Raw genomic sequence first — 25,122 nt, forward strand, 5'->3', positions numbered from 1 at the left:
CCATACTTGACAGTGTCTCCATTTTAGTTAACAAACAGGTGACATACAAACAAAACAGGTGACATAGCCTATTTAGACGATATAATTTCTGCAAAATTCAAAGTTCCCACTAGCACTGGAAGGTGGGATCTCTGCTCTCCTCAGCTGCCTGTTAGAAAGAAGCTTGTAGGAGCTTAATGATGGTGAGGTTTTGCTCCTCTTCTGTAATTGACAGGTATTAAAACAAAGGTTCAAAGGTTAAGTGAAATAGCATTAGAAAGAAACGGATCAACAGTAAGTCCATCTAATTTTTTCCCCCCAACAAAAACTAGGAGTGCTATTGAAAATGTACACTTTCAAGTAGGAACAATTTTGTCATTTAAACCACATCAGGATAATTACAGATGACCAACATGCTATTTTGGCTAGTAAAACAAACAAACAAAACAAACTTGTAACCCCACTCCAAGTAAATTGTTCAAATGCTAACCAAACATAGGCAGCTTAAGTGGAAACTCAGTTTGACCTGCAGCTTGTTTTACTATTATGCAAGCTCACCAGATATGCCCCAGGGCACATCGTTCCTAGAGGTAAATTCCTATCCAGCTCATGCAGGTACTGAACTCAGGAATATTTGGAATACACTGGGAATGGTAGAAGATTATCAGAAGACACGAGAAATCTGAGAGGCTAAATCAAAATAGACTTCACAGACTGGTGTCTTAATAATCTTCTAGTCCTTGCATGTGTTGACAGAGAGCCAGATCAGATGCTCATCTCCTGCTCTTTCTTGATCTCCCTACTTCTTCCTAACAGATAATCGCCAAGGGTTTTGCTTTGCTGAAGTTTTACAGACAATGTGTCAGATGGCTTCAAGCAGCCGGAACCTTGTCACTAAATCTGAATGCTGCTGTGATGGAGGCCGGGGCTGGGGTAACCAGTGTGAGCTCTGTCCGCTGCCTGGAACCACCCAGTATAAGAAACTGTGTCCACATGGACCAGGCTATACTACAGATGGAAGAGGTATTTTCAGGGATGAAAAGAGGCAGAAAAGGGGAAAACTGTCTTTGAAGTTCCTTTGAAGAATTTCCTGCCAAATAAGAGTTAGATTTTTCAAATGTTGCTGAGAGACCAGAAATTAAAAACATGTTTAAACAGTCACTGCACCAGAATACTTGCAGCTGTGCAGAATTTTGAGGTTGGGATCTAAAACAGGAAGTACCAACCGGTAACTGAAACCTAGACATTTTTTGAAAGGTTTTGTATGCTGAAAAATTGCTTAGTAACAATTGTTCTAACAATGGTCTCACTTAATGCTTTGCCATTACTATTAATATTTCCACACAAGTAGAAGAAGCTAACTTTTCTTCTAAAAAACAGTGAAAAATTTTTGACATCCTTTCACTGGTCATAAGAAAATTAACTTCTATGGGATTTCTGTTTTGTTAGCAAAACTGCAACCTGATTACCCAATGAAATAGAAGGAAGGTTTTTATATTATTATTATAATTATCATTAATAATAATAGTAAAAGTTTGAAGGATTTTTTACTTGGAATGCAGATTCTGTTTTTAAAGAGAAGGAAAGGGTAAAGTTTCCATCAGAAGCATGATGACAAGAAACTGTGCAAAAATGGAAAAGAATAAAAATATCAAATTTAAAACTGAAATATGACATATTTAATATTTTCTGTACAGATATTGATGAATGTAAGGTCATGCCAAATCTGTGTAGAAATGGACAGTGTATTAACACTATGGGCTCCTTCCGATGCTTTTGTAAAGTTGGCTACACCACTGAGATAAGCGGTACATCTTGTATCGGTAAGATTCAGGATCTTAATCCTCAGTTACATTTTTATTTGGTACATAACAACATATCAACCTGTGTAAAGCTTTGTATCAAAGCAGTTTTTTCTCTTTGTCTCTTCATATCGTTTTTCTGTCTTTTTTTTTAATACACACTTCTATTTTTATATTTCATTTGGGTAAACTGAGAAACAAGCTGTACTGGCAATATTCCTGCAGCAGAACAAGCACTGAAATATGTATCAGCTGTATATAGGTATATCATAGTATGTCCAAAAATAAATACTTAGTCCTCAGATGAAAATATTAATGCCACTATATGTTACTCTTTCAAAACACTGAGTTTGTCACTGTAATGGTAACCTTCTAGAAACTCCACAGCAACACATCCATCAAGAAAGAAGTAGGAACTCTGAACAACTGTAAATGGGGGACTTTTTGTACAAACATTTCTTCTCTTTAATAGTGCTGTTTAGAAAACACCCTTCAAAGACAAAAAAATCAGTAAAACAGACACTCTTCTCTGTTTAGATCTTGACGAGTGCACCCAGTCTCCTAAACCATGCAATTTTATCTGCAAGAACTCCGAAGGAAGCTATCAGTGTTCATGTCCTCGGGGCTACATCCTTCAAGAAGATGGAAAGACATGTAAAGGTAATGAAAGTTATACACAGTAACTTTTAATTTTGTTGTATCTTAACTTCAAAGGAAATAGTTTTGAAGTGTATATTTTTATCAAGTTAGACTAAGTGCACCTCTTTTTTGTTGACTCTTCTTAAGACAACAACATCTCTTACTTTCAGATCTTGATGAATGTCAAACTAAACAACACAATTGTCAGTTTCTTTGTGTCAACACACTTGGAGGCTTCACATGCAAATGTCCACCTGGTTTTACACAACATCACACAGCTTGTATTGGTAAGAAAAACACTGGGTTTCTTGCATCAGTTTTTCTTGAAGAACAGCATTCTCAAGTCTCCTTTTTTTTTTTTTTTTTTTTAATCTGTATAAACAGTAGTAATACAGAGCAATAATGTCAGCAGTCTAGAAAAAAGATTTTGAAAAGCAACAATTGTAGCTAAAAAAAAAAATCAGTCTATCCACCATTTGTATTTTCTTGATTAGTAAACAGTTGTATGTATTTAACACGTTATTATATTCTAAGTATAACCACATGGAGACAAAGGGGTAGAGTATTGAAATCTGATTTAAAACGTAGTTAAACAAAAACAGACTGCCTTTTTAACAGATACAGATGTCTTTAGACCCTAAGTATATATATATGAATCTTGCTACTTGAAACTGTTTTAGTTCAGCTAGTACAGAAATGCAGCATTTTTCCACTGTCAGCAATTACATACCTGGGTTTTTCACCCATAACTGAATTACAACTTGCACTTCCAATTTATTAATTACTCATAGTTCTGCATGAGTCATCAGGTCACTTGACATTTAAATATGAAAAGCTACATTTTCAAAATAAACTGTTGCACCTCTGTGGATTTTAATCTCTTAAAAAGTGTTACATGAACATGGGCTAAAATCCTGCCACAAGATATACCAACCACCTTCTCTCTCCTCTGCTTTTTTAAGATAACAATGAATGTGGTTCTCAGCCATCACTTTGTGGATCAAAAGGAATTTGCCAAAATACCCCTGGAAGTTTTACCTGTGAATGTCAAAGGGGTTTTTCTCTGGATTCTACTGGGTTAAACTGTGAAGGTAATTAGCAAAGGTCAATTTTTTTATGGTGCAAATCCTTACTTCTGTGTCTAGTGAATTCTGTGATGTCAAAGACATAAAACAGAACACCAGCTATAGTAAAAGTAAATACTAAACAGAAATAGGAATGTATTTGAGTAATATTAAGCATAATTGTATGGAAGAACATACTGCCTGAGTGATTTTTACACAAATTAGGATAAAAAGTGACTTTTTAGCTGAACTCTTGAATGACTGTTTCCAGGCTGCCATTTCAACTTCACATTATGCATCTAAAACTCTAGTTGGTTTTTCTTTTTGATTTTCATACAGTCTACACAGAATCTCTCTACAATTTTTGTTTCACCTAATTGTAATCATCCACCTGAAGGTATCTAAGATTAGATTTTAAGTTCTGTACTTTAAATCTGCTATCATAGAGATACACAGTCAGAAAAATAATTCACCACAGTTAAATACAAATTGTATTGTTAAGCTTTATCTCTCTCTTTTGGCCCAAAAGTGAGCCCCGGTCAGGAAATCCCTATTTGAGAGATGCAGACTCTTCAGTGGGCCTTAGATATTTAGCAAATAAGAAACTAAAAAGCAATACTAGGCTATCTGGCTGCTGAAAATTAGAAATGCAGAGGTATACATCCACAAATCTATGACATCGCAAAATGTCAGCTGCCTTGATACGGCATTTAAGACAGGAATTGATATTTAAAGCCTATTTCTAGTGTAAAAGTGTAGAATACTTGCAGCAGAAAGCATTATCTCCTGTCAGATTGCTTTGTTCTCACAAAGTAGATACATCCTTATTGTGTACTTTATCCAGCACATATGAAACAAATCACTAAATTATATGTACCAAAGCATTCACAAGATATGTACACAACTGGCACATGAGAGCAGCCGTATATGCCATAACCAATAAAATGACAGCTTTCAGTTCTGGGTGTGATGGTTTTCTGCACCTCAGGGTTTGGGACATCACAATTCCATTAAATTTGTTTCAAAGTGTGGACAACTAGAGTGTAACTTAGGACCTGTGATAGCATGCATGTTTTTTTTATCTTCTACTAGAATTGCATACTGTACTTGACACATTAGGCTGCTTCCAATCTATTTATTTCTTACAGCAGACACAATTTCAGATGGCTGAGGTTTTACATTTTGGTTTTTTGTGTGTCTTTCTCTTTTATTTACACATAACCTTGTTGCTGTCAGGCGGAGGTAGGGGACCTAAAAGACGACGAGGGTTGGAAGCGTATTCTGGTTCGGCGTCACGGGCAGCCCCCCTCCCTGCCTCCTTTGTCTCCCCAGGTGCCCCTCCGTAATAGGTTTGAGGCCCTGGATCTTGAAGAAGAGGTAGTTGAGGAGGTAGTGCCAAGCCTGCCTACAAGATCACATAGGAAGAGGCGGTTGACTTCACAACTTAAGACTGCTTCTGATAAGAAAGAAAGAAGGGTGATTGTAATAGGAAATTCCCTTCTGAAAGGAACAGAGGGCCCAATATGCAGAGTTGACCCTCATCTTAGGGAAGTTTGTAGTCTCCCTGGAGCCCGGATCAAGGATATCGCTAGAGAGCTCCCCAAACTGGTGCACCCGACAGACTACTACCCGCTGCTGGTCTTCCAGACAGATGGGGAGGAAGCTGCTTCCCATAGTCTGAGGGGAATGAAGAATGATTTCAAGGTCTTGGGAAGGATGGTGAAAGACTCAGGGGCTCAGGTGATCTTCTCTTCACTCCTTCCATCTTCAAGTGACGATGTGGGATGGAATAGGAAAATTCAGTCTCTAAATGGTTGGCTCCAAGACTGGTGCTACAGGCAGGGCTTTGGATTTTTTGATAATGGCTGGTTTTATAAATACCAGTCCGGACAGTGTCACGTGGGAAAGGTTTATCTCGTAGGGGCAAAAGGATGCTGGGACAGGAATTAGCTGGGCTCATTTGGAGAGCTTTAAACTAGGCTCGAAGGGGGATGGGTTTGTAGCTGGGCTTGTCCCAGTGGGGCAGCATTCTAAAACTGATGAGGACCAGGTGGCCTCCTATGCCCCTAGGGAGAAATGGGTGTGCTCTGCTCGCTCCCTGAAATGCCTGTACACCAATGCGCGCAGCATGGGGAATAAGCAGGAGGAGTTAGAATCCTATGTTCAGTCGGGAGATTATGATCTGGTGCCAATTACAGAAACATGGTGGGACAGTTCACATGACTGGAATGTGGTCATGGATGGCTGTGCCCTTTTCAGAAAAGACAGGCCAGCCAGGCATGGTGGTGGAGTTGCTCTCTACGTAAGAGAGCAACTACAATGTACTAAATTCTGCCCAGGAGTGGATGATGAGCGAGTTGAGAGTGTATGGGTCAGGATCAGGGGCAGGCTGGCAGGGGTGACACTGTTGTGGGCGTCTGTTACAGGCCACCAGATCAGGCTGAGGAAGTTGATGAGGCCTTCTATGGGCAGCTGAGAGTGGCCTCACAGTCACAGGCCCTGGTTGTGGTGGGGGATTTTAACTTCCCTGATGTCTGCTGGAAGGACCATTCAGCCAGCCAGCCACAGTCCAGGAGGCTCCTCCAGTGCATTGACGGTAACTTCCTCATGCAGACGGTGGAGGAGCCGACTAGGAGAGGTGCACTGCTGGATCTCATCCTCACTAACAAGGAGGGTCTGGTCGAAGCAGTAAAGGTTGAGGGCTGCCTGGGTTGCAGTGACCACGAGATGGTGGAGTTCAGCATCTTGTGTGGCAGGAACAGAATAGCAAGTAGAATTGCAACCCTGGACTTTAGCAGGCCTAACTTTGGCCTTTTCAAGCAATTGCTGGGGGAAATCCCCTGGGCAAGACTGCTTGAAGGAAAAGGGACCCAAGATAGCTGGGTGGCATTCAGAGATTGCTTCTTCCACGCTCAGGATCAGAGCATCCCCTCACATAGGAAGTCAAGGAAGGGAGCCAGGAGGTCTGCATGGTTGAATAGGGTATGCTCAAGTGGAAGAGGAGAGTTTACAGGTCATGGAAGCAGGGGCTGGCCACTTGGGAGGAATATAAGGCTGCTGTTAGAGGATGTAGGAAGGCAGCTAGGATAGCCAAGGCCTCCTGAGAATTACAGCTGGCGAGAGGGGTCAAGGACAGCAAAAAGAACTTTTTCAAATACAGAGCAGATAAAACTAATACCAGAGGCAATGTAGGCCCACTGATGAATGGGGTGGGTGCCCCGGTGGCAGAAGATACAAAGAAGGCAGAATTACTGAATGCCTTCTTTGTCTCTGTCTACTCTGCTGGAGGCTGTCCTGGTGAGTCCTGTACACCTGAGACCCCGGATGAAGCCAGGTCAATGGAGGAGTTTGCTTTAGTTGATGAGGACTGGGTTAGGGAGCAATTAAATAGTCTGGACATCCATAAATCCATGGGTCCAGATGGGATGCATCCGCGGGTGCTGAGGGAGCTGGCTGAAGTCATTGCTGGACCGCTCTCCATCATCTTTGCCAAGTCTTGGGAAACGGGAGAGGTGCCCGAGGATTGGAGGAAAGCAAATGTCACTCCAGTCTTCAAAAAGGGCAAGAAGGAGGACCCGGGTAATTATAGACCGGTCAGCCTCAACTCTGTCCCTCGGAAAGTAATGGAACAGCTTATCCTTGGTGCCATCTCAAGGCATATCAAGGATAAGAGGGTTATTAGGTGCAGTCAGCATAGCTTTACCAAGGGTAATTCATGCTTGACCAACCTCATAGCCTTTTATGAGAATGTAACAAGGTGGATGGATGATGGCAGAGCGGTGGATGTGGTCTACCTTGACTTCAGTAAAGCCTTTGACACAGTCTCCCACAGCATCCTCACAGCTAAGTTGAGGAGGTGTGGTCTAGACAATAGAGTAGTGAGGTGGGTTGCAAACTGGCTTAGGAGAGAAGCCAGAGAGTGGTAGTCAATGGTGCGGAGTCTAGTTGGAGGCCTGTATCTAGTGGAGTGCCTCAGGGGTCAGTACTGGGGCCAGTATTATTCAATATATTCATTAACGATTTAGACGAGGGAATTGAGTGTACTGTCAGCAAGTTTGCTGATGACACCAAGCTGGGAGGAGTGGCTGAAACACCAGAAGGCTGTGCTGCCATCCAGCGAGACCTGGACAGGCTGGAGAGTTGGGCGGGAAATAACCTAATGAAATTTAACAAGGGCAAGTGTAGAGTCCTGCATCTGGGCAGGAACAGCCCCAGGTTCCAGTATAGGTTGGGAAATTACATATTAGAGAGCAGTGTAGGGGAAAGGGACCTGGGGGTCCTGGTAGACAACAGGATGACCATGAGCCAGCACTGTGCCCTTGTGGCCAGGAAGGCCAATGGCATCCTGAGGTGTATTAGAAGGGGGGTGGTTAGTAGATCAAGAGAGGTCCTCCTTCCCCTCTACTCCGCCCTGGTGAGACCACATCTGGAATATTGTGTCCAGTTCTGGGCCCCTCAGTTCAAGAAGGACAGTGTAGTCCAGCGTTGTCCAGCGTAGGGCAACGAAGATGATTAAGGGAGTGGAGCACCTCCCTTATGAAGAAAGGCTGAGGGAGCTGGGTCTCTTTAGTTTTGAGAAGAGGAGACTAAGGGGTGACCTTATTAATGTTTATATATTTATAAAGGGTGAGTGCCACGAGGATGGAGCCAGGCTCTTCTCGGTGGCAAACAATGACAGGACAAGGGGTAATGGGATCAAGCTGGAACACAAGAGGTTCCACTTAAATTTGAGAAAAAACTTCTTCTCAGTGATGGTGGCAGAACACTGGAACAGGCTGCCCAGGGAGGTTGTGGAGTCTCCTTCTCTGGAGACATTCAAAACCCGCCTGGACATGTTCCTGTGCGACCTCACCTAGGCGTTCCTGCTCCAGCAGGGGGATTGGACTAGATGATCTTTTGAGGTCCCTTCCAATTCCAAACATACTGTGATATCTGTGTGACACTGTGAACTCAGAGACTTTTTAATTAGCTTTTTCTTTTTACTTGCAAAGGTAAGCACTTACATCCAAATTCAGTATTTTTTCCTCATGTTCAAATGCTTCAGTATGTTCCAGGAAACTGAAAGTTTAGTCCTAGATAGTTGTTTTGAAAACTGAAATTAAAAAACATTCAGATTCTAAACATGACACCAAAGCAATATCATGTGGGATTACCAGGAATAGTGTTTTTTCTCCAAATTTGAGTAAAGACTCAAATGTTCAAATCAAAATCAGGTTATTGTTAGACAGAAACAACACTACATTAATTTACTTTCAGGCTTTCCAAAAGACCAACCTGAATGGTGCTTCCATCTTACAGCAGTAGACCTCTGTCAGAAGTACTGGTGTTTCAATAATAATGATCAAAGTGAGTAATGTATTTGCAATGTGTATAATTGTGAAGTCTTTCATGTTCTGCTTCTCTCCTGATTGCAAAGATGTGGATGAATGTGATGGAAACCATAGGTGCCAGCATGGCTGTCAAAACATCCTAGGTGGATACAGATGTGGATGCCCACAAGGATATATTCAGCATTACCAGTGGAATCAATGTGTTGGTAAGGAAACAAACAGCACAGAATATACTTAAACAAAAAAAATGTCATAGTGTTTATAGTGACAGCTGCAAAGTGAGGACAAGAATGGGCAGGTCAGAGGGTATGCAAACATGAGGTTTTTTTAACTCTCACACCCTCCTTCCTTAATTAATACTCCCAACATAAATTAATGGTGTAACAATGAGTTTTCCTAGTAAGGCCTAAATTCTGACTCCCTTCTCCTTGGGAAAATCCCCTTCTTAAAAAGGTAGAAAGATGTTTATTGAATTCCTGAAACCATCAATGTAAATACCACTGCTGGAGAAAAAAAAAAAAAAAAGTTTAAGAATCACCACCATTAGCAATTTGAGAACACTACAGAATAGTATCCATAGTAAAAGGGAAGAAAAAATATCAAAAAATATCAGCTCACCAGTTTTATTGTAGATTTAGCTCAATGTGGGAATTTTTCTTTTAATAAAATGCAAGACACACCCAAATAACCCCATTCTGTACTGTTCACAAGGCACCATAGCAACATATTTACCTTCTCAGGTTTGCTTTCATGGTTTTCTGTCAGTCGTGTTGTAATCAGAGGATGGCTGTGAGCATTGCCACACATTTCTTATAGGCTGATCTTACTGTCCTGATCCTAGACATATGAATTTGTTTATTGCACCCGTTTTACATTAAGTAGCACACCAGCAGTTTTTGAGAAGTCCCAACCACCATCATTGCTCCTTACTTAATAGTGCTCTACAGCAAAGAAAGCAAAGGACTGGAGTGAGACTGGCAGAAATACACAACAAACAACTCTTACAAACCTCCAAACCAGCTACATTCTCTGAATATTATAGATAGTCCTCAAAATTATATGTCTCCTAGTAACTGTAGGCAAGAATGGTAAAGCATATTCTAATGGTATTGGAAAAGAAAACACCTACAGGAAAACAGTACCTTGGTAAGAGAAATAAAACAGACAACACATGCCAACTATCAAAAGCATGATCTTCCATACAACAAGCTATTTTTTTACTCATTTTTCACAATATAGCCTGGAGCAAATCAGTCACACTGATTAGAGAAGTCATCTTCTCTGTACCTTATTTCAGCATCCACAAGGCGAAGACAATACATCTTCTATTTTGATTGGCTATTTAGATTGGATTTCCCCTTGCAGAGCCTGCAGGTTTCCACCACAAGTATGTGCTAACTTCTCCCCATTGCTAGGTGGCCAGGAGAACTATCGTGGTGGCAGTATGACTGGAGTTCCAGCTTATTTCTCCTCTGTGGACCTTATATGGTAGGAGGGTACTCTGCCAGGAGAAAGATGACCCATAAGCAAAACACCAGCCATACTTTGAAGGATGGGGGAGCATTCAGTCAATATAAGGTGAACAGTAACAGTATCCTAAAATACCTCTACAGCCCAGCTATATGTGTTTGGGACCTTTGTCAATGTACTTTTTCTTTAGAGACCAAGTCTCTATGGGTAATGAGGTTAAGGATTTAGCCGAGCTGTGGGACTTGCAGATATTCTGATTTGTTAGCTACATCATGCTTGTCACGTGTCTATCAGATTAGAAGATATCAATATATTTTTGTTTACATACTAGATGAAAATGAATGCTCCAATCCTAACACATGTGGCTCAGCTTCTTGCTACAACACACTTGGAAGTTACAAGTGTGCCTGCCCATCTGGATTTTCTTATGACCAGTTCTCCAGTGCATGCCATGACGTGAATGAGTGTTCTTCCACCAAGAACCCCTGCAATTATGGTTGCTCCAACACTGAAGGAGGTTATCTTTGTGGCTGTCCACCTGGCTATTACCGAGTTGGACAAGGGTGAGTATCTCCACAGTCATTCAACCAAGACACATTCAGAAAGCCATAAAATGCTACACCATAGCCAGAGTGAAGAGCAGAAGTGCAAATGAAGGACAAGCTACTAAGTCATCCTTTATGCTCCCTTAGCACAAAATATCCATAAGCTAGAAAAGAAGACATGTCTGTACATGCAGCATGACACTCATTTTAAATCCAGTACATAAGTGATATTAAGGAATTAGTTCTGCTTTCTCACCCAGTATCAGCACAAGAACTACTTCACAAAACTGCTTAATGAGGACTGTTACTGTATTAGGATAGGTACCATCTGTACAGACATAATTAAAGGTTTTAAGACACACTGTTCAACCCAGAACATTAAACACAAAATAACATTTTTCTGGTACATGACAATGGCTAAATTGTTTAGTTCCAAAGTTCATGGCAGGCTGGTTTTGTTTGTGTCTTTGTAAAACTTGTAAATTAAAATTAGAAAAGCCTACAGGCCTTCAGCCAACAGTTGTATTTCATTCAGTATGCCATACTACTGTGAAGAAAATTAATTCAAAGACCTCCTACTGAGGAAGGGAAAGGAAGGGGACAAAGACACCATGTTACAGATTACATACACTCAATTTCCATTTAACAGGACACTTCATAAAACCACAAAAAGTAACTAAAACAGATGTTTTTATTCAACAGCCACTGTGTCTCAGGGATGGGATTTAACAAAGGGCAGTACCTACCACTGGATGGAGATGCTGATGAAGAGAATGCTTTGTCCCCTGAAGCATGTTACGAGTGCAAAATCAATGGCTATTCCAAAAAGGACAACAGGAGGAAGAGGAATGCTAATGACATTGTACGTACCAGGATAGCACTGTAATGTATTTTGAAGTATTTTCAGAGATACCAGACCCCACATTGTCAGTAAATGGAGGAAACTTTTTAACAGGCCACATTCAATGGCAAAAATATTTTTTCCCCTGCCTCAGTGTTTTTCACACTTGGGTCCTATTGACAGGAATGATGTGGCAATCAGAAAGACATCAACAACTATGAACATATGAAGTCTTAAAGCTTGTTAAGAATCCTTTGTAGTGCAAGGCATGGTCTACTTTCTCAAAATATATTCAGTGAAATAACTTTCTTATGACTACAGAAAGTGGGAAACTGGTCATGTCTACAACCTGTCCTGCTGTCAGGAGGAGACTGGACAGCATTTTATGGTCTGGGACAGCTAATAGATCTTCTTGCAGATCGTTTTAGTCTAAGTTTCTATTCCATAGCAGCTGACAATTGGGGGGACTCTTGTCCATGACCCAGCTGATACATTTAAGTCCAATATTTGCATAATTGCTGAGGGTACTAGAGAATTACAATTCACACTTAAGTTTTTTTAGCTGCATTTTGTGGGCTTTTAAAAATAAGTTATGAGATATTCATGAAAAGACAGGCCTACTATTTACACCTTTAGATCACTTTTTTCATACACATCCATACTCCCCACAAACATCCTGTTTCACTTCACACCATTGCTCCCTATTGGACCTGTTCATAGAATCACAGAATCAGAGAATGGTAGGGGGTGGAAGGGACCTCTGGAGATCATCTAGCCCAACCCACCTGCTAAAGAAGGTTCACCCAAAGGAGATCACACAGGAATGTGTCCAGGCAGGTCTTCAGTGTCTTCAGAGAAGGAGACTCCACAGCCTCTCTGGGGAGCCTGTTCCAGTGCTCTGGCAGCCTCATATTCAGATGAAACCCCCTTTGCTTCAGTCTGTACCCATTGCCCCTCATCCTATTGTTGGGCATGTCCCCATTTACTGCTGGGTGACACTAAACCATGGCAGATGCTCCTGTTAACCTCCTGCCCTCCCCACTAAGGAAAGGTAATAGGAGGAAAGCAATCTTGAATTTCTGGCGGTAGTGCAGTTTGGTGTAGCTGGTGTTGCTCTGACAGCTGCAGGGCAGGTATCTGGAAGTCCTGGGCTGGATCCTGCAGTAAACCAGAACTGGATTCAGGGATGCAGGGCCTGGAACTAGGCCTCGGATCACAGGCACGACAGGCAGGCTCTAAGAGAGTGAGACCGTTGTGATCTCCCACTTTTATAGAGTTTATGACGTATATGGGATGAAATACTTAGTTGGTCAATTTTAGTCACCTGTTCTGTGCACCCCCCTTGCAAATACGCCCCTCTCACTTATAGGACTCCACTGAAAGGAATCTGGTCCCATCTTCTTGACATCCACCCTGGATTTATAAACACTGATGAAATCCCCTCTCAGCCTTCTCCAGACTGAACAGACCAAGCTCTTTCAGTGTTTTCTCATAAGAAAGATGCTCCAGCCCCCTAATCATCTTTGTAGCCCTCTGCTGGACTCTCTCCAGTGATTCCTTGTCCTTCTTAAACTGAGGAGCCCAGAACTGGACACAGTACTCCAGGTGCAGCCTCACCAGGGCAGAGGGGGAGGATAACCTCCCTCGACCTGCTGGTCACACTTTTCCTAATGCACCCCAGGATACCATTGGCTTTCTTAGCCAAAAAGGCATGTTGCTGACTCATGGTAAACCTGTTGTTGACCAGAACTCCCAGGTCATTCTCTGCAATGCTGCTTTCCAGCAGGTCATTCCCTAACTGTACTGGTGCAGGACCCTACACTGGCCCTTGTTGAACTTCATCAGGTTCTTCTCTGCCCAGTCCTCCAGCCTGCCCAGGTCTTGCTGAATAGCAGCATATTCTGGTGTGTCAGCCTTTCCTCCCAGTTTAGTATCATCAGCAAATTTGCTGAGGGTGCACTCAGTCTTCATCCACGTCATTGATGAACAGGTTGAACACGACTGGATCTAGTACTGAGCCCTGGGGAACCCCACTAACTACAGGCCTCCGACCAGATCTGCACCATCGATCACAACCCTCTGAGCTCTGCCATCCAGCCAGTTCATGATCCGTCTCACTGTGCATTCATCCAGTCTGCACTTCCTGAGCTTGCCTATGAGGGTGTTGTGAGACACAGTTTGAATTCTGTGGTCAACTTCACCACAGAAATACATGGATGCTTTAAAGAAGCATTTTTTTCTATTACATAGTTAATTTCATACCTAATTCATAATTGTTATATCTTGTAATTATGATTTCTTTACAGCATTAACCTTTTCAGTTTCTCATACTGGAATCACCTGAGCCATAAAAGTGAAAGGTTTCACATCCATAAAACTACATGAAAAAAAGAAATAATCTCATTATTAAATGACATCCATGGGTTGCGGGATTTAATACACAACAGTACTTGCTCCTGTCCACAAATTTTCCTTGTTTTCACTGTGTGTTTTCAATTACATTACATATTAGTACACACATGTACCCACATGTGATTGGAATTCCCTTAGAGAGAGAAATCCTTTGCTATCTTTACAAGCATGAAAGGACCTTAAAATGTAGGCTAGGTGTACACTTAGTATCAGATTTCCTAAAGAAATCTACATATTTTTCTAGAAGCACTTTCAAAAGCTGTTGCTTGTTGGGTGATTTTCCTGGGAATGCACTCATTCTTGCCCCCACCCACCCCGAAGTGTGTTCACAGCTAACAACTCCAGACAGATTCACACCTGCACCATAACTACACAGAAGCTGACATTAAAAGACAACACATCACTGATTTGTCAGAAAAACAATGCTGGGACTTTTTTCCAGACTCCTTTCAGTGGTGCAAATAGGATGTAATTGGACAACATGACATAATAGCCCCTTCTGTAGAAGGATAACAATACAGCAGTTCTCTCCTTACTTCAGTTTTCTTTATAATCACTGTACTTCCTTATCACCAAATACTGAGCCTGCTTGTTTTTAGAAGCCTGGATTCATTAAAACAGTTTTACTAGGAGTTTCAGCAAATTCCCGTACAGTGTTGTGATATGTGTTTCTCTAATGTTTCTCACTCAAGTCGATCATAAGAACAAGACTGTGCCTCACATATAGTCTTTGCTGCAGTAGTAAACATAGGCCTCTTCTTTACACGGACTTTTTTGCAAGCATGAAGTTAAACAGATTCTGACAAGAATCTGAAATCTGAGTCCCCTCTGTAGACCTCGTGCTGTAACTTTGATTACCCTGTTAAGCCTGTATGAGAAGCCTTAAGATTTACAGCTAGATTTTGACGAATGCAGAAATAATCATATATTATTCTTCTCTCAGTGCAAGTGAATATCTGTTTCTCTCCTGCTATAAATAATCTTTCCTCCTCTACTTCAGATCAAGCAGATTAGCCTGGAAAGTCTAGACATGAATAGTCCTTTGAAGATGAGAGTCAACGTCTCCAGACTTGACAACAAGGAGCACATCCTAGAACTCATGCCAGCCATTGAGCCCCTAACCAACCACGTGCGCTACATCATCTCACATGGCAACGAGGATGGCATCTTTCAAATCCATCAGAGGGATGGATTGAGTTATTTGCACACAGTTAAGAAAAAGTCAGTGCCCGGATCTCACACACTAGAAATCACCAGCATTCCTCTATATAAGAAAAAGGAGCTAAAGAAGCTGGAAGACAGCAGTGAGGACAACTACCTCCTAGGAGACCTCGGGGAAGCTCTCAGAATGAGGCTATGGATAGACCTCTACTAGCCGTCTCCCAGACTGAATCCAGAGTTGCTTCTCTTCACCTGTCTATCCACCTGAGCATATCTTCTTTCCAAAGGCTTTGGAAGCCACTGACTTTTGGGGGAGGAAGGGAGAGGAGAAGACCTCTTTCCTTCCATCCTGCCAAGACTGCAGGACCACCCTTGCAGGAGGGTACCTTAAACTTTGCCATGACCAAAACTTAGATTACAGTGGCGATCATGGTTACTGTATCTTTTATATAACCTCAATTAAAAGTATATTAAAAAGCTAAAGTTCTAGAAGTCATCATATGGCACTAAATGGCACAAAAATGTGAGCTGTTTTTTTCCTGTTAGCAGTCTGTAACACTTTGGGTATTTTGCTATAGTTGCTAATAAAAAAAAATATAGACATTTATTTATTTTTAATGCAGTAATATATGGAGAAAATAACAAATTATGTAAACAAAAAGGGTAACTTGCTTGTTTTTCTTTAGATTTATAAATTTGAGCTATAACACTTCAGAGGTACTTTCTTCATTTAAAAAAAAAAATATATATATTTGAAAGATGTTTCATTTTGTGTTTGGGCCAGTCATCCAAAGAGTATATAAGTAATTTTTTTAAAGTATCAGAGCTGAAAGAGGACCACAGTACATCTTCTGATCTTTTGGATATTCTAAAGTGCTCTTGCAAAACTTTGAGTATTCAAAAAAAAGTAAAAAAAAAAAAAAAGAGTGTCTTAAAGGACAAGAATTACAATATCAATCTCTGCAGAGATCGTATTTTACAGCAGCTCAATAGAATTGTATTCTGAATGAGCCACATCAAATAATGGAAGAAGAGGCACAACCACTGTAGCAAAATACCTTGACTGCTTTTAGTACCATTAGAATTGCAGAACCAAACTGTACTGTACTTTTCCAACAACCTCAAGGAACCACACATGTAACCACACCTCATTCTCAGAAATGGTGCTCTATAAACTTGCATTACTGTAGGCAGCTGAAGAAGATGTCTTTCTCTGAAGAGAATGTGTGATGTGTCATATTGTTTGGTGCTGGCTTGAATTAATGGTGCATTTACTAAAAACTGAGAGCTGCATCAGGACTGCCATATGTGCAAACTAATTCTGCAGCGCAGACAAGGAAAATGTGTATTTGAAATCGATTTGTTAGAAGTTTCATTAATACTGTAGTTATACACCGTAAGCCTCATTATATCATATCTTATTTTGTAAGGAAGATGTTTGTATGATGAGTTGACATTTAGTTTATTTTAGTCTTTTTTTTTTTTTTTTAAATGTCTTACCATTATGTGTTAAGTGTATGTCTCAATGGTGCTTTTTTTGGACAGCTGGTACCTGTAAGTAGTCATGTAACAGAATCTCATATGTGAAAATAGTCAAAGCACATGCTGACTCCAGGATTGTTTCAGTTGCATATCAGTGCTGACCAAAGATTATATCAAGTTATACTCAGTGATTTTTCTTTTCTTTTTTTTGAGTTTGGGGATCTTGAAAAGAAAAAGAAACTGTACATTTTTAATCACATGTTTGTAAGAAAAAAAAAAAAAGTTTGGTTTGAAGCTCTGTATCAGTAAGACAACACTTTTCTTGCAATAAAGCTTATTTTGGGTTAGTTTTTTTTTCTTTGAAATGTCTGTGTTCTTTACACAAAATAAGCATCTAATTTTAAATCTGAAGGATTTCAGAGCAGAAAAGGGAGCTGGTATGGCCCAAACTCTTAACTCATGTTTGAGGTTATACACCATTTGCTGACTTAGTTTCTCTATCATGACAGAGCTGAAACACAGGAATTATCCTGTCCTTAAAAAGTTAAATGTCTGTCTCAATTCTCAAAATCTGTCATATGTTAGGTTCATGTGGGCCTGCCTTGCTTTTGCTTATCTGTGTAATGAAGGCTGAAGGACCATCACAATTTAAGTCTGATAATTCAGCTCTAAAAAAAAAAATCCCCCATACATTTAAGAGTAGGAGTGTAAAACCTCCGTCCTGTCTAAATGGTAAAAATCTGGTAAGACCATCAATGAATGTAGTCTTGCTTGCTAGTGTTCCCTACCTTTAATGCCCTTCATTAGGTACACAGTCAAACCCAACAGTGCAAAAAATGTTTTTTCTTAAAGTATGCAAGGTTTCCGCAAAGACCTCATTACATAAGCTACACTTTTTTATATTGTTGACTTAAACTGATGCTTGTTTTTAAGTAACAGCCAATAATGACTGTATGTTTTTGTCAAAATAATAATAGCTAGAAAAAGGGAAATCGGAGATATTGGCTTAAGCACTGAATCACGATGCAAAATGCTTGTTTCAGATATACTCTTTAGTTTCTGAAAATAAGACACTGATGGTCTGCACCAGCAGAATTAGCCCTACATGCTCTACTCCTGTTCTTCTGGAGGAGTGGCATTTCATAGGTGAATTGCATTAAACGTCAAGTTGCAGGTCTGAAGTTCTAATTCCTGGGTGCAGTAGCAATGAGTTTACCTAGCATTTGAGAACTTTTTTCAGTATAAAATTTCTCTTCCTTAGGCTTTCAATGGCAACATACTTCTGCCACCCTGCTGTTTCTCTCCTCTGCCCCGAAGTATTCATAAAGTAATAAAAGACATACAAATTTTTAAAGGACTCATACACTTAGATTTCACTCAAGAAAGAAAACAATCAGGAGTTATGGCATTACGACTCCTTTCATAATTACTGATTTGTTTCATGGGAGTTACTTGTCTTGGGTATTCCTTGAAGCCTCCAAACATATTCAGATTTATCTGACATTTAATAGTACATCAGTTTAAACAATATGAAACAGTATGAAATTGTCTGGAACCAGACTACTTTGACATTACCTTCAGATATGGCCATGCAAGTTTCATTACAATTCAAAGCTCCTTCTGGGTAAAATGACTGACATCTACAGAAATAAAATGGTCTCTGGAGTTCTGATAAATAAACCCAGTATGGCACTGACTTAACAGTTCTAACAGCTAGTTTCCAAGAAGGCTACTCTTTCTCCAAAATGGGAACTTTCCAGGAAACACTTACTTACCACAAGAAACGTCAACAGACTGAACCCAATGGAGCATAATCTTTCATTGCCAACTCTCAAAACAGGTGAGAAAATAGTAGCAACACTTTTACTAATGACTCCTCTGACGCTACAAGTTCTGGAGATTTTTATTGGTAGACAGAAATTATTTCTACATGGTATGCACACTTAATAGATTTAAAGCCTTTTTTCTAAATAAGAAACTATGATCAGATAATACCTGCATTAACTAATCAAGAAGTATGTATGAAGTACAAATAATACCTTATCCCTTCACTAGAAAGTCAGTATTATCCTCTGTCATCTTAAAATGCATAAGACAGTTACTCACAATACCCAGAAAGAAGTCACCCTTAGCTTCATATCCAGATGAAAAAAAATCTTAGGTTAAAAAAAAAAAAAAAAGAAAAAGAAAAAAAAGCCCAATCAAGAAATCCAAAATGGATGCACTTCCCTTCCACCCACCCTATCGTATATATTTGTAGACTCATTTCTCCAAACTCTACTTTTTAATAGATTCTAACCTTTTAGTATCTAAACATTTAATGAGAAAGCTGACTACATATGCACAGAAAGACTAGTGTTCCAGAAAGCTACCAAACCCTGAAATTTGTTGCTAACAATAAAATGAAAACTGTCTTGCTATTTAAGAAAGACTGCAGTATAAATCTCTTGGCAACTTGAAGCATGATTGTCGTGAGTAAATCATAGAACCATAGAATGTCCTGAGTTGGAAGGAACCCAGAAGGATCATTGAGTCAATGCCTGTCCCTGAGTAGGACAAGCAGAAAATGCACACTATCTGTTTCTTCTTGAATACTGTCAGGCTTGGGGCCGTGACACCTCCCTGGGGAGCCTGTTCCAGTGCTCCAACACCTTCTGGGTGAAGAATCTTTTCCTAATGTCCAACCTAAACCCAGGAGCACTGAAAAATCACAGTGAGAAGTCTCAATATAATATCAATGGTAAAGACAGCATCTAAACTAGGACTCAGCAATAAGGACTTCACCAGTGCACTCTAGCTATCCTAGCAAGTCTGTGATACTTCCTCATAATAATAATTTTTAAAATATATATGTATGAATAACTGATAACATAAAATTTCATTTTGAGGAAAATATTTTGGTTCTTTCCAGCTTTACCACAAGGACTCAGCCCCTCAGCTCTAGATCAAATAATCTTCTTTCCCAGCATGCCAGTATCACAGTTCAGCACCATTTACTATAACCCCACAATGTTACCAGGCCCGTCAAAGAATGCATGCCTCCTTTTCTATCCTCAAATGCTCCAGAGTGTTTGAACTTCACGTATGTGTCAAAGCATCTAAGACGTGTGTGCAGGCTTTTTAGAGCTCTTCCTTCTTTCTGAAGTATGGCTCCAATTCAATAGACAATGGAGCATTGCTGGGTATTGCTGAGTTTAAGGATCCAGTAACTGTTTCTGAGCACATCATTTCCTTTCTTCATAGCCACACTTGTTAATCTAACCAGTAGTAATGCTACAGTTCAAACACTCAATTATTTCATGTTCCTTCCCTGGCAGGATGAGCCTGTAACAGTTTTTCATAGGCCAGGCTCTTCAGCGAGCATTCTAGAAAGCACTATTTTTCTATGAGACTTTAATAAACTGACTTGGAATTGCCAGTTAAACTTTGGTGTAATGGATGTTGTCTGCAGATTGAAAGCTGAAGAACCTGCCTTTGGGCTAAACCCACTGAAGAATTCAGGAGTGGTAATGCACTGCAAAACTAAATAGAGTAAAAATCTCACTGCCCTAAGTGTGTTTCTTAATTCTTGCCATGTGTTACGAATGAAGCCTAAGCACCTAAACTAACTAGTGCTGCAAACCAGACATATCTTAAATCCAAGAACGAAACTGGATTTATGAACTTTACTGTGAGGGGATGAAGATTCACAACTCTACATCTATGCTTCTTAAAGCAGGAGAGAAGAACGTGAAATGACAGAAGTACATAATTTTATATCTAAAATAAAACCCTAATGCAACTGCTTATGTTTTTGACACCAAATTGTTATAGCAGAGACAGGAGATAACTTCTTTGCTGCCACAGCCTCACAAAACTGATGACAAAGGTGGTTCCCCATGTGACTTGTGAAGCTCGCTCCAAGAATGGCAACTTTATATCAGCATGGGTGGTCACAGAAGTGTTTAACATGTGTATTTTGACATGATTTTAGTACAAGCAAGGACTCCTTGCTGCTTGGGCTTTTCAAGAATTAGGTGTCTCTCCATGGCCAAAACCAAATCTTGAGAAACAAGGAACCACTTTGATGCCTCAAAAAGTACTTGTTACCCACACAGGGATTTTGAGGTTTCAATTTTAAACATTAAGGCCAAAGCAGGACCTCAGCAGCACTTCCACATTTCAAATTATGTCTACATTGTACTAGAGTATACCCTAAACAGAAGTACACAAAGCTAGCTCAACCCTAGCTAACCTTAGAAACTACTGCTACAAATGACACCACTGTGCAGAGTGTCTGTGCCTGGCATTAGCACCAGAGAATGGTATGGGAGGCACCTGTGTACGATGTGACCAGGTCAATGACTTACTGTGCCTAGTGGCAGAGCTTAAGGAAGAGGTGGAGAAACTAAGGAGCATTAGGGAGAGTGAGGAAGAAATTGACTGGTGGGGTCAAACTCTTTTGAATCCTAAGGGTGTGCAACAGGAGATGGCAAAGCCTTGTCCCTCCTGCCAGAAGGCTGATAGAACAGATCTAATTGATGGGGGGGAATGGAAACAGGTCCCTGACCGGAGAGGTGAAAGAACCCTCTCTCGAACTCCATCACCTCCCTCGGTGCCCTTAACAAATAGATACAAGGCCCTGGACCCTGAAAATCAGGCAGAGGATAGACAAGAGGATCCACCTGGAGAGCCCCCTGGATCGACCTCACCTGCAAAAAGGATCACAACTGCAGCTGTAAGAAGAAAAAACAAAAGAAGAGTGGTAGTAGTTGGTGACTCCCTTCTGAGGGGAACAGAGGGCCCTATATGTCGCCCAGACCCATCCCACAGGGAGGTCTGCTGCCTTCCTGGGGCCAGGGTGAGGGACGTTAAAAGAAGACTTCCAGAGCTAATTCAGCACTCAGACTACTATCCCCTGTTAGTAGTCCAAGTTGGCAGCGAAGACATCAACAGAAGAGGTACCAAGATAATTAAAAAAGACTTTAAAGCACTGGGTCGATCAGTTCATGGGACGGGAGCACAAGTGATATTCGCCTCAGTTCCTGTGTTAGCTGGGATGGATGAGGAACTAAATAGAGAGAGGAGTAGAAAAGCTCATCTCATCAACAGATGGCTTAAGGATTGGTGTCGCCGTCAAAATTTTGGGTTTTTTGACCATGGGGCAAGCTCCATGGTACCTACTCTCCTCAAATCAGATGGGCTTCATCCTTCTAGGGAGAGCAAGAGGACTATAGCCCATAAGTTGGCAGGGCTGATCAGGAGGGCTTTAAACTAGGTTTGAAGGGGGAAGGGATCGAAACTGGGCTCTCCAAAGACGAGATGAAAGATGGAAAGCCCGAATTAAGAGTGAAACCAGCAGCCCACTTGAAGTGCATGTACACTAATGCACGCAGTATGGGCAACAAACAAGAGGAGCTGGAAGCCATCGTGCAGCAGGAAAGCTATGACATGATTGCCATCACAGAAACATGGTGGGATGACTCTCATGACTGGAGTGCTGCTATGTGTGGCTACAAGCTCTTCAGAAAAGATAGGCAGGGTAGGAGAGGTGGAGGGGTGGCTTTGTGTGTTAGAGAGTCACTTGACTCTGTTAAACTTGAGGTCAGCAGTGACAAGGTTGAGTGCCTGTGGACCAGAATCAGAGGGAAGTCCAACAAGGCTGACATCCTCGTGGGTGTCTGTTATAGACCGCCCAACCAGGATGATGAAGGAGATGAATTATTCTACAAGCAGCTGGCAGATGTCTCAAAATCGACGGCCCTTGTTCTTGTGGGGGACTTTAACCTGCCGGATATCTGCTGGGAGCTCAATACTGCACAGAAGAGGCAGTCTAGGAAGTTCCTAGAGTGTATAGAGGACAATTTCCTTCATCAGCTGGTAAATGAGCCTACCAGAGGCAAGACCCCGCTAGACCTACTGTTTACAAACAGAGAAGGGCTGGTGGGAGATGTAGTGGTTGGAGGCCGCCTGGGGCATAGTGACCATGAAATAATAGAATTCTCAATACTCAGAGATGCAAGGAAAACCATTAACAAAACCTCTACGCTGGACTTCCGGAGGGCAGATTTTTGCCTATTCAGAAGTCTAGTTCAGAGCATACCCTGGGAAACAATGCTTAAAAACAAGGGGGCCCAGGAGGGTTGGACATGCTTCAAGCAGGAGGTTTTGAGTGCACAGGAACAGGCTATACCAGTGTGCCGAAAGGCTAGCCGGCGGGGAAGACATCCGGCTTGGCTAAACAGGGAGATTCTGAATGAAATCAGAAATAAAAAGAGACTTTACCGACTGTGGAAAAAAGGGCTGGCTACTTATGAAGAATTTATGGAAATAGCTAGATCATGCAGAAAAAAAATCAGGGAAACAAAAGTGCAATTTGAAGTTAATTTGGCCAATTCTGTCAGGGATAATAAAAAGTCCTTCTTCAAATATGTTAACAACAAAAGGAGGGGCAAGGAAAATCTCCATTCTCTGTTGGACTCTGAGGGAAATATAGTTAACAAAGATGAGGAGAAAGCTGAGGTACTTAATACCTACTTTGCCTCAGTTTTTACCAGTAAGACAGGTGGCCCTCAGGACAACTCATGTCTGGAGGTGGTTGACAGAGATAGGAACCCAAATAGGGCCCTTGTATTCCAGGAGGAAATAGTTGGTGATTTACTGAGCCATCTGGATCCTCACAAGTCAATGGGACCAGATGGGATCCATCCTAGGGTGATGAGGGAGCTAGCAGAAGAACTTGCCAAGCCTCTCTCCATCATCTTCCAACAGTCCTGGCTCACTGGGGAGGTCCCATATGATTGGAAATTGGCCAATGTTACCCCAGTCCACAAAAAGGGCTGCAAAGCTGACCCTGGCAACTACAGGCCTGTCAGCCTGACCTCAGTGCCTGGCAGGGTTATGGAGCAGATCATCCTGAATGGAATCACACAGCACCTTCAGGATGGACAAGGGATCAGACCCAGCCAGCATGGGTTTAGGAGAGGCAGGTCCTGTCTGACCAACCTGATCTCCTTTTATGATCAGGTAACTCACCTGGTGGATGAGGGGAAAGCTGTGGATGTGGTCTATCTGGACTTCAGCAAGGCCTTTGACACTGTCTCCCATAATATACTCCTGCAAAAGCTGGTAGCCCATGGCTTGGACAAGTGTACTCTACACTGGGTTAAGAACTGGCTGGAGGGCCGGGCCCAGAGAGTGCTGGTGAATGGGGCTGCATCTAGCTGGCGGCCAGTCACTAGTGGTGTTCCCCAGGGGTCGGTGTTGGGTCCAGTCCTATTTAACATCTTTATTGACGATTTAGATAAAGGGATTGAGACCATCATCAGCAAATTTGCTGATGACACCAAGTTGGGAGGGAGTGTCGACCTGCTGGAAGGCAGGAGGGCTCTGCAGAGGGATCTGGACAGACTGGAAAAATGGGCTGATTCCAATGGGATGAAGTTCAATAAGGCCAAGTGCCGGGTGCTGCACTTTGGTCACAACAACCCCCTGCAGCGCTACAGGCTGGGCGCAGAGTGGCTGGAGAGCAGTCAGACAGAAAGGGACCTGGGGGTACTAATTGACGGGAAGCTCAACATGAGCCATCAGTGTGCCCAGGTGGCCAAGAAGGCCAATGGTATCCTGTCCTGTATCAAAAATAGCGTGGTCAGCAGGACAAGGGGAGTGATCCTTCCCCTGTACTCTGCATTGGTGAGGCCACACCTGGAGTATTGTGTTCAGTTCTGGGCCCCTCAGTTCAGGAAAGACATTGAAGTGCTGGAGCGAGTCCAGAGAAGAGCAACAAGACTGGTGAAGGGACTTGAGCATAAGACCTATGGGGAGAGGCTGAGGGAGCTGGGGTTGTTTAGTCTAGAGAAGAGGAGGCTTAGAGGTGACCTCATCACTCTCTAGAACTACCTGAAGGGAAGTTATAGCCAGGTGGGGATTGGTCTCTTCTCCCAGGCAGTTAGCAATAGGACAAGGGGGCATGGGCTTAAACTCTGCCAGGGGAAATTTAGGCTGGATATTAGAAAGAAATTCTTTACAGAGAGAGTGGTCAGGCATTGGAATGGCCTGCCCAGGGAGGTGGTGGACTCGCCGTCCCTGGAGGTTTTTAAACTGAGATTGGACATGGCACTTAGTGCCATGATCTAATAAACGGACTAGAGTTGGACCAAGGGTTGGACTCGATGATCTCTGAGGTCTTTTCCAACCCAGTCGATTCTGTGATTCTGTGATTCTGTATGAAGAAATTATGAAAAAGTGGCAGAGTGAACATTACTCATAATGAATGAGAAGCATAGGACCCTCAAGGGCCTGAATTCCAGTCAGTCATATGTACAGCAATTGAATATGCTGAGGCACTAAAACTGGGAAGCATACATAGATCTATAGTAACTTAAGGACACAATGTCCATGTATTTAAAATTATATCAA

General features: G+C 41.7%; 1 protein-coding gene across 1 annotated transcript in view; it reads left to right on the top strand.

Moving 5' to 3' along the window:
- The window catches only part of FBN2 (fibrillin 2), a 167,996-nt gene extending 150,906 nt beyond the window's left edge, over window positions 1-17,090 (top strand). Inside the window, exons 57-65 of the mRNA XM_082074936.1 lie at window positions 796-1,002; window positions 1,677-1,802; window positions 2,319-2,441; window positions 2,591-2,707; window positions 3,383-3,511; window positions 8,901-9,020; window positions 10,616-10,847; window positions 11,532-11,691; window positions 15,083-17,090. Of these exons, the coding sequence (XP_081931062.1) occupies window positions 796-1,002; window positions 1,677-1,802; window positions 2,319-2,441; window positions 2,591-2,707; window positions 3,383-3,511; window positions 8,901-9,020; window positions 10,616-10,847; window positions 11,532-11,691; window positions 15,083-15,457 (1,589 nt within the window). The 3' untranslated portion in view covers window positions 15,458-17,090. The remainder of the gene's footprint in view (window positions 1-795; window positions 1,003-1,676; window positions 1,803-2,318; window positions 2,442-2,590; window positions 2,708-3,382; window positions 3,512-8,900; window positions 9,021-10,615; window positions 10,848-11,531; window positions 11,692-15,082) is intronic.
- Window positions 17,091-25,122: the final 8,032 nt, after the last annotated feature.

This window comes from Streptopelia decaocto (genome assembly GCF_964273445.1).
Source record: "Streptopelia decaocto genome assembly, chromosome: Z".
Classification (NCBI taxonomy): domain Eukaryota; kingdom Metazoa; phylum Chordata; class Aves; order Columbiformes; family Columbidae; genus Streptopelia; species Streptopelia decaocto.